The following is a 10,545-nucleotide window of genomic DNA, read 5'->3' as shown; positions in this document are numbered from 1 at the left end:
ACCACCACCAACACCACCACCAACACGAACACCACCAACACCCTGACATCAGCCTAGATGCCACATGTAATGATAATCCCGAGTTTGCAGCAGCAGCAGCAGCAGCAGCATGTCCGTGGCTGGCCGAGTCTGCCTGCAGCCCTGCGGATGACACCGACACCGGCACCGGAGCTTCACAGCAAAGAAGAGGAGGAACACCGGCTTGTGCTGAGAGACTACACCTGCTCAGCACAACTGCACAACATTTAAAAAAAGGGGAAAAAAACTCTAAATACACACCAACACCAATGGTATCCCACAAGGTTTTAGTCGCAATAATCTTATTAAACGTGTATATAGGCGTCCAGTCTGTTTTTTACTTATTTGGCGGCGTCCTTTTAACAGTCTTGTTTGCTATGGCATTTTTAAATGGACCCAGGCTGCTGGACTGGGCGAACTCACCTCCACATCTTCAGTTTAACAAATACGTCTTAACGGGATATCGGCCAATCTCCTCCGTGCAAGACTGCATCAGGAGCCTGTTTTACCTGCACAATGAACTTGGGAACATATACACTCACGGTGAGTGCCTGATATATAGTGTGTGAGCAGGTGAGGTGATATTTCTCTGTGTGTGTGTGCTTGTGTGGCTTTTAGAGTTATGAGCCCACACACAAGTGCAAGATGTTGTAGGTGCTTTACCTGCAGGAGCATGCTGAGTGGCTGTCAAATGTTAAAAAAAAAGAAGTCATGAAGCCACACACACACACACAGACACAAGTGCAAGATGTTGTAGCTGCTGTACCTGCAGGAGCATGCTGAGTGGCTGTCAAATGTTTTTTTTTAAAAGAGTCACGAAGCCACACACACACACACACACACACACACAAATTCTTAATTTCTGACCCACATATGCTAGATAAATTCAAACAATTCTCTGTGTTATAGGCTTGTGTGACTTTTGAGTTATGAGCCCACACACACAAGTGCAAGATGTTGTAGCTGCTGTACCTGCAGGAGCATGCTGAGTGGCTGTCAAATGTTTTTTTTTTAAAAGAGTCACGAAGCCACACACACACACACACACACACACACACACACACACACACACACACACACACACACACACACACACACACAAATCATTAATTTCCAACCCACATGCTAGATAAATTCACACATATGTATTAGTACGAGTTGTTTTAATTAAGAAAAGTGCCATAATTCAATTTTTTTTTGTTATAAAACACACAGCAAACAGAAAACATTAATAACTCAACTATTTGAAAGTCATAGCAATGTGAAATACCCCTATTAACAGTCTTTAATCTTTATTGGTGCTATATAACACATATATATATATGTTATATAACATAACACAATGATGTAAGATAAGATGAGGAAGTGAGACAGTCTACATTATTGGTTTTGAGGAGGCTTCAGAGGGGAATATTTTTCATTTCACTGTTATTTCATTGACTAAAAGTTATCCCAGTGAGAGAATCTGTAATGACTAATGTCCATAAGTGTCGCTCTCTTCACTGTTAGTCTGCCAATCTGCAGTAAAGACAGTCATGGAATAACTACATCTTATAATTGGGAATCCCTGAGACTACTTCCTATTAGATATGGTCTGTGGCCTGATGTGCATTAGTTTGGGGTTCATTGACACCTAAAAAAGGTTGAGAACTCCTGTTTACTTTAAACTGGGAGGCTGTGTTTAACAAGCTGAGGCAGTGTTTGTGATCAAGTCACTTTTAAAAGTTGCCACAGTTTCTGTTCTTTGCTGAAAATCATCAATTATTAGAGCTGCAACTCACTTTTATTGTAATGTATACATTGTTGATTGTTTTCTCCCATTAATAGATTAGTTGTTTGGTTCATAAAATGTCAGAAAGTGGTGAAAAATGTCGATCACTGTTTTTTTAAAGACAAGGTGATGACCTCACATGTCTTTTTTGTTTACAACCTGAATATATTCAGTTTACTGTCACAGAGGACTAAAGAAACAGCTGGAATCAGAATCTGGACTTTTTTGTCTTAATAAAAAACTCAAAATCATTACTCAATTATCAAAATAGTTGGCTAGCTAATAGTAATCATTTAAGTTTTTAAACGTTTATCCTTAACTTCCAGCTTCACAGTTGTAAGGATGTGTTTGATAAAAAATTACATTAAATATCTTTGGACAAAAGAAGCTCAATCACACTGAGCTTTAGGAAGCAATGACGGACATGTTTCACAATTTTCTGACATTTAATGACCAAAATGATTACAGCTGCAGCAATTAGTCGAATTGATATATAATTAATCAACACCTATTTTGATAATCAGTTAATTGGTTCAGTACATTGTGAAGCAGAAAATGCTCAAATGTGAATATCTTTAGGTTTTGACTTTTTTGACTTTTGACTAATTGATAAATAGAAAAAGTAACAGACAGATTGATGGATTGTCATGGAAAATAATCGTTAAAATTGAATGTGTGAAGCAAAGCATGAATTTTAACTATTAATTTGATGGTATTAATAGTAGCATTTATTGTAATTAATTTGAGGCTTTGGGTCACATTTACAAGAACAAGCAAGATAACTTTAAAACTAAGTGTTAAAAACGCGAAGTTGGACGTGAAAGGTTTCCACCGAACTTCACCACACGACGTGACAGAGCTAACCCTAACCCTAACCCATCTGCACCTAAATAAAGTTAAAAGCCACCAGCGGTCTTTTAATAGGTTTTGGAGTGTGGGGGAAATCCAAAAATTCATTGCAGTAATGTGTTAATCTGTGCATCAGTCTGTTAGCAGCCCCGCCTCGTGTTGTTCTGATATGATTTGACTGACAGTAGCATGACACACACAGAAACACGTCTCCTCTCGCGCTCATCAACGTACCAGCTCGCGCTGCTGAGAGGCTGACACGTCACGTCATCCGCGTGTTCAATCTGACCACTTCCACACAGTCGGAAGGTCACCGCTTCAGCTGCCAGCTCTCACAATAAACTGCAGCAGTCATCAGGAAAGTCTTTACTACACTCCTGTGACGTTAGCTGAGCAACGTCAAATGCAAAAACCCTGTAAGAGCTGCAGCTATTAGTCAATAAGTCGATTAGTCGATTGGAAGAAAATTAAGGTGCAACTGTTAAAATAATCAAATATTTTACCTCGAAAGATCATTTGAAGAGGAATCCTCATTTACAGTGGTGTTGAGAAACAGCTGTTAAGTAGGTAAATAGAAGAAAATAAAACAATGAATGAATGCAAGTACACTGATAAGATTATAGTGAAGTTAAAAATAGGTATAATCAATTTTAGGAAGGTCTAAGAATCTAATTTTAAGGCCTTTTGCAGATTTTGAGAAAATATGCCATAAAGTTGCTGGTTTTAGTGCCTCAGATGCGGTGATTTAAGGTCTTTCTTTGTCGTACATGATAGTAAACTTTAGTTTTTGGCTCGATAGATCGATTAGTCGCCAACTATTAAATAAATCACCAGCTGTTTCCATCAACTATTAATCATTTTGAGTCATTTTTTAAGAGATAAAGTCAAAATTCTCTGATTCCTGCTTCTCAAATGTGAATATTTTTTGGTTTCTTTAGTCCTCTGTCATGGTAAAATAATTATCTTTAGGTTGTGGATGAAACAAGACATTTTGGGAAACGGTCATCGACATTTTTCACTATTTTCTGACATTGTATGAGATAAAAAACGAATCGATTAATCAGGAAAATAGTCAACAGATTTATAAAGTTGCAGATCTTGTTCAGAACCACTCACTCTGGGAAGTTAAAACAGGCATTTTCACTATTTTCTGACACCTAATATTCAAAACTATTAATTAATTAACTGAGAAAATAATCTGTAGATGAATTGATAATGAAAATAATAATCAGTTGCAGCCCAAATGTTAGTATCTATATAAATGAGGAAGCAATGTTTAATCCAGTAAGTCTAGTTTTCATAATTTAAGAGGAACATCTGTTTCTGTTGTAACTCAGGTTTATTTTATCATGTCATCAAGTTACATGAGCCAGGTAGTTTTGCCTGCAGCTCACCAGCTTCATGCTGCAGGCCTTTAGAGGATGTCCTCTCCTCTGTGTCCATCCCTGAGTGCAGCCGGTTCGCTGTAGGAGGAGGGGGGGGTGGAGGAGGGGAGATAACACACTGAAAATAGATGTAGAAGGCATTGCCTGTATCACCTGGCTGCCGTGACATTGGGAAAGGTGGAGTGAGCAGAAAAAAGCAGAGGAAGGTGGCGTGACATGTGCTTCGTAGGGTGATAAATGTTTTTAACAACTTCTACGCGGATCAGATTTCAAGGTTTGAAATCTGCTCACATAGCGGTCAATGCCCCCCCCCCCCCCCCCCCCCCCCCGGCAATGTCGGAAAGTTCAGTTGCAGCTGCGCAGCCATTAGCAGAACAGCCCCTCACTGCATCAGAAGATAAGCCTTGTCTTTCTCTCAGAGGGTAACACTGATAAACTTAGTGCCAGTCATGTAAGCGCCAGAGAGAGCGCCCCCCCCCCCCCCCCCCCCCCCCCCCCCTCCTCCTCCTCCTCCTCTCCGCTCCACATTATTCCTGCTGGTGTCTGCACACACTCAGCAGAGTTGGAAGCCGTTCGCAGCTACTCGCTCTTGTACAGCTTGAGGGGAATAAACATTTTTTTTAAAAGCCTCACAGGCTCGGGAAGTACTGAGTTGAGATAATCCATCGCAGTAAACATGACACCTTAATTTGGTTTTGTCAAAATTTCTGTTTTTTTCTTTCTTTTTTTTGTGCTTCAGCTGATTGAAGATGGTTTTCATACCAGCGTGCAGGATCTGTGTCCTGTTTGTCACTGCAGAGGAAAGAATCAATAAGAGATGTGGATTTATACGTTTTACTGTCAACAATATGTAATTACATGCAGAGTACATTACTAAATGATTGCACAAATATTAGTTTAGTACGAGTGGTGGAAAGTTATGAAGTACAATTGGTTGAGTACAGTTTAAAAGTGCTTGTACTTGAGTATTTCCATGTGATGCTACTTTATACTTTCTACTTCACTATATTTATTTAACAGCTTTAGTTACTTTCAGATGAAGATTTGACACAATGGATAATATAACAAGCTTTTAAAATACAACACAATGTTAAAGATGAAACCAAAAAGCAGTGTGTAGTCAGACTCACATTTCAGATGTCTATGAGTTGTTAACAGCTCCACCAAATAGTGATTTTTCCCTCTAAACTTCTCACATGGTTTCATTTCAATAAATGTTCAAATGATCCAATATTTCAGCAAAGACCAGTGGTTGGGAACCACTGGACTAAACTAGCTAACTGTATATAAAGTAGTGTAAACTAGCTAACTGTATATAAAGTAGTGTAAACTAGCTAACTGTATATAAAGTAGTGTAAACTAGCTCCACCTCCAGCAGCTCCAACAGTAACATGCTGCTCTAACACTGATGCTTCACTATTTATAATCTAATGATGTCATAATAATAATATATCAGTCAGAGGGACCAAACCACTACTTTTACTGTAATACTGCATACTACATCACTCATAATACTGCAGTACTTTTACTGTAATACTGCATACTACGTCACTCATAATACTGGAGTACTTTTACTGTAATACTGCATACTACATCACTCATAATACTGCAGTACTTTTACTGTAATACTGCATACTACATCACTCATAATACTGCAGTACTTTTACTGTAATACTGCATACTACATCACTCATAATACTGCAGTACTTTTACTGTAATACTGCATACTACATCACTCATAATACTGCAGTACTTTTACTGTAATACTGCATACTACATCACTCATAATACTGCAGTACTTTTACTGTAATACTGCATACTACATCACTCATAATACTGCAGTACTTTTACTGTAATACTGCACACTACATCGCTCATAATACTGCAGTACTTTTACTGTAATACTGCATACTACATCGCTCATAATACTGCAGTACTTTTACTGTAATACTGCATACTACATCGCTCATAATACTGCAGTACTTTTACTGTAATACTGCACACTACATCGCTCATAATACTGCAGTACTTTTACTGTAATACTGCATACTACATCACTCATAATACTGCAGTACTTTTACTGTAATACTGCATACTACATCACTCATAATACTGCAGTACTTTTACTGTAATACTGCATACTACATCGCTCATAATACTGCAGTACTTTTACTGTAATACTGCATACTACATCGCTCATAATACTGCAGTACTTTTACTGTAATACTGCATACTACATCACTCATAATTATTCTTAAACAGCTGTGTTGGTGCTTTTACTTTAGTAAAGGATCTGAATACTTGTTCCACTCCTTAATGATTCAGTGTGACAGATGTTCACAGACAGATGTTGAAATCCTTGAGCTACACTGAGCTTTATCTTAAGATACAGCTGTTAACGCCTTCTGTAATCACCTGTTCTCTCTCCCTCTCTCTCTCTCTCTGTCTTCAGGCATCCCTTTGGTTTGCTTCCTGGTGCTGCTGCCTCTCAACATCCCCTGGTCTCAGATCAGCGTAACATGGTTGGGCGTGGTCCACTTCCTGGCATGCCTGTCGCCCCAGCTGGGCTCCGTACTCTATCACCTCTTCATGAACCACGAGGGAGGGGAGCCCGTCTACCACACCCTTCTCAAACTTGACGTGTGTGGAATCTGCATGATCAACACACTGGGTGAGTCCTCCGCCTTTTATCTTTTGCAGTAGGCCCGTCGCTCTTATTGCTGCCCTGTTTACTTTGTGGGAGGAATTTTTCTCCATCGATTGGGAATGATTTACCATGGGAGTGTTTCACTTGGAGGTGTACCAGTATTGATTCGTCAGAAACAGAAATTGACTACGGAGTACTTTGTGGAGTCAATTGACCAATGATCCAACCTCTAAAATGAATATTGATCTGCCCACTGCCCACACTGCTCATATTAACCTATTATAAGAAAAAATGACAGGTGCATTATTTTCCATTTATTTATTTATCTCAAACAACCCAGTTAGGCCGGTATGCTATATATATTAAAAGACAGAAATAATTAATATTGTGACATTAGATGAGATGCATGATTTTGGTAAATGTACACACTGTTCAGGATCAAATGTGACCCATTTTTACATTTGAGAGCTGTAAAAACCCTTATACACATTCTTTTTTGTACAACACTTCCTAAAGTGACCCACAGTATACAAAAATGGAAATAAAATACACATTTTTAAAAATATTTGTGCAGCTGATACACATTTTTATATATGCAAATGTACAAGTTTGACCTGTGTTTATTAAAAGAAGTCAAAAATCAAGATTAAAACATGTTTTCCTTAAGAATTTATCAAACACTGATGGGGAATTTATGAATGTGAATAGGTGTAGAGACTATTTATGAGTCCAAATATGAACAGTATGTGAGGGTTAAGGTAAAGCATCTGATTGGTGGTTTTAATGCAGAACTTCGTTGTAAAAATTTAGATTTTTTGCATTTTTCTCTTCACTCTATGTTCTTTAAATGTGTTTTTGTTGTTGTCCAATGTCAAAATGTCAGTCAGCGAGACATTGTGTTTGTGTTGTACTGTTTATTTACTTTAATTAGTTTCATATGTATGTGTAAAATAGATTATATCATATTGACCACTTCCAGCTTTGATGTGGAATCGAGTCAAATATAGTGTGATTAAAAAAATAAATAAAATGTTAATAGATGGACTCATAGCCCAAAGTTACAAACTACTTCCTCGTCTGAAAAACAGTCTGAAACCCAAAGATAAGCAGTTAAAAATTATATTAAATCTAATTAAAGAACTAACTTGTCACATTTGAGGAGCTAAAATCAGAAAATTGTGGTAATTTTTGCTTTAGAAAAGATTAAAATGATGGATTAAGTGGCTCATTTCATCATTTTAACTACAGATGAATCTCATAAAACAGAGAAATATTCAGTCCTCTAAGTCAACGCTCCTCTGTTCAAGTGCTCTGTGAACTTAAAGCTTTTTTTTCAGCTTTTCCCTTCACGCTGAATAAAGTTCTACATTCACCAAAGTATCAGGAAAGCTTAGTTTTTCTTAAGGAGCTTTCACATGACAAGAGTTGAGTGCTGCATTTAACACCCAGTCAGGCGATGCTTGCACATTTGCAGATCTGAAAGCTGTTAAACCCTCCCTGAGAGAGCGGGGGGACGCCTTCGGTTCAACCTATCTGACCCTCCCAGCTTTACAGTGTCGAGGCGTCACCGTTCCATGTGTTTGTTGATGTTTCTGTGATTTCTCATCTTAGGAGCGCTGCCCATTGTCTACAGCACCCTGCTGTGCTACCCGTTCATCCGCACCGTGGCCCTCTTAGTCTACATCCTGCTGTCGAGCCACGCCATCTACTGCGCCGTCACGGCTCGGAGCAGCGTTCGCCGGCTGCGCTCCTTCGCCTGGCAGGCGCTGTTCCGCTTCTCCTTCTTCCTGCTGCGCTGGGCGGGAGTGGGCGGCGGCAGCCCCACGTCGCTACGCCACTTCCTCACCATGGACGCGCTGGCCGTGCTGGGCGGGGTCATCAACATCACACGCATCCCCGAGCGCTTTCGCCCGGGCCTCTTTGACTACTGGTGCAACAGCCACCAGATCATGCATGTACTGGTGGTGGGCTCCATCCTCTACCTGCACTGGGGCGTACTGGACGACCTGCTGTGGATCAACAGCTACAACTGTCCCTCAGACTGACCGCTCCAGCGTCCCCCGACTCTCCTCCTTACACTGCAAGGAGCACCGGGACCTCTGGGGGGGAAAGGGGGTGTTGGAGGGAGGGGGGAGGGGGGGGATCTGGAGAAGTAAAGGGAAAGGAGGGAAAATCAGGGGGAACTGGTGCTGTGAGGTGAGACGATGTGTCCGATCCGTGCATGTGATCACCTCATGCGCTCAAACTCAGAATGTCCATATCTTCGTCCATCTCGGTACTTTGTGCAAAACGCAGGCAAAACGTATGTCAAGTAACACGCACAAACATTACTTTTGACTCTCTCAGACATGGACACACAGACACACACACACACACACACACACACACACACACACACACACACACACACACACAACAGCAACACGGAAATACTTAAATGACTGAGTGTAAAACATTGTAAAGTCTCAAGCGAAGGCTCCAAGTCGAGGGTTTAAAGTTTAAAGCCTTTACTTAATAACAATAATAATAATAATACTACTACTAGAAGTCTAAACTTGAGCGTTAGTCGACGTGTTCTGCGGCTAAATGATATCACACGTTCGAGTCCTCTCAGATGTCACCACCGTTGCTACCTATGCAGCACGTCCCATATCTCAGCAACATCACACACACACACACACATGCATCACCCTCACACTCAGACACCGTCACACCTATATTTTTATACTACATGTACATAATTCAAGTGCGGCACAAAAGCACTCATTAGAGTTCTCATTGCGTCCGATAGGAATTAACCTCGACTTGAGTTTTACTGGACTGTTTATTGTTCTTGTTTCCTTGTTTTTTGTGCCACTGCCTCTTTTATTTACATGTGAATTGTCCTCACTGTCACATGATGTCGAGGAAATGGAAAATAAGGGAGGGGAGGGTGGGTGGGTGGTAGGCGAGGTTCATTCCTGTGTGTGCGCTAGCATGTTGGCAATGAGTTGTACTTCCTGTCGGTTGCTTCGACCACACAGTGTTACTCAGTTTGCACCTGAACTCAGTGCCAATGAAATTCAGGCATGTTTTAAATCAGAAAAAAAGAAAAAGTGCACATGTTTACAAAGTGTGCTGTTTTGTTGCATTATTACGTTTGCCAAAAAGTTTTGTTCATGCATTGTCCTAATTGTCCATGTTAAGGAAGATTGTCACTACAGTTTACTTTTATTTAAGGATGTTAAAGCTAAAGAGTGTTGTTTGCAGTTTAAACACTTTTCTGCACATTTGCTCTGCAGTGCAAACCTCGAATGTGCATTTTAAAATGGAAAAACCTAATTTTATGCTTATTTATTATGTTTTACACTGATATTCCCCCGTGTGCACATTAGATGTAAATGTGGCAGCAGGATGCACTACAGTTAAAGTGTTGCCACTTAACATAAGCCAACTTGAAAAAATGCTTTTACACTGGAAGTAAATTAAGACAAGCTGCAGATATGTACGATATGCACTACATATTTATTTAAATATCCTATTTATTTTGCTTTTTATTGAGTCGTTATGACGTACTGATACAGATCTGTGTTGCTGTCAGCTTCCTGAACAGTGCACGTTGTTGCTCTGCAGGATCACCGGCTTGACAGATCAACTAAGAGGTCAAAGAAAAGCTTTTGTTTCATTCAAACCGTGCATTATCCCGAGGATTAGCTCCTCATTTTCTCCCTACAAACCTCTTTTTTTCTTTTTTTCCTCCCTCCTAAGTCGCACAATAATATTGTAGGAAAAGACCGGTTTCTATACATTTCCTCACGTATAATCGGCCGGGAAAAAAGCATTATTTGTGACTGTAAGCATCCCTTTTTTTTGTTTGTTAAGATGTTATTTATGTC

The 10,545-nt window shown here is 39.8% G+C and overlaps 1 protein-coding gene across 1 annotated transcript; it reads left to right on the top strand.

The window, feature by feature from the left end:
• The first annotated feature begins 287 nt into the window (after window positions 1-287).
• Window positions 288-8,715, top strand: paqr4a (progestin and adipoQ receptor family member IVa). The gene is made up of 3 exons (XM_062439450.1): window positions 288-561; window positions 6,476-6,694; window positions 8,282-8,715. The coding sequence occupies exons 1-3, from the start codon at window positions 288-290 to the stop codon at window positions 8,713-8,715; spliced, it is 927 nt and encodes a 308-aa protein (XP_062295434.1).
• The last annotated feature ends 1,830 nt before the right edge of the window (window positions 8,716-10,545 follow it).

Source organism: Scomber scombrus, chromosome 18 (genome assembly GCF_963691925.1).
Source record: "Scomber scombrus chromosome 18, fScoSco1.1, whole genome shotgun sequence".
Lineage (NCBI taxonomy): Eukaryota > Metazoa > Chordata > Actinopteri > Scombriformes > Scombridae > Scomber > Scomber scombrus.
Note: the sequence above shows the minus strand (reverse complement) of the source record. Positions and strands in the feature narration are given on the sequence as shown.

What these genes read in the sequence shown, in the direction of transcription:
- paqr4a (XM_062439450.1), top strand. Translation starts at nt 288, where the DNA reads ATGGTATCCCACAAGGTTTTAGTCGCAATAATCTTATTAAACGTGTAT. An exon ending in TGGGAACATATACACTCACG is followed by an intron (nt 562 to 6,475) that starts GTGAGTGCCTGA and finishes CTCTGTCTTCAG; the next exon opens with GCATCCCTTTGGTTTGCTTC. An exon ending in CTGCATGATCAACACACTGG is followed by an intron (nt 6,695 to 8,281) that starts GTGAGTCCTCCG and finishes TTCTCATCTTAG; the next exon opens with GAGCGCTGCCCATTGTCTAC.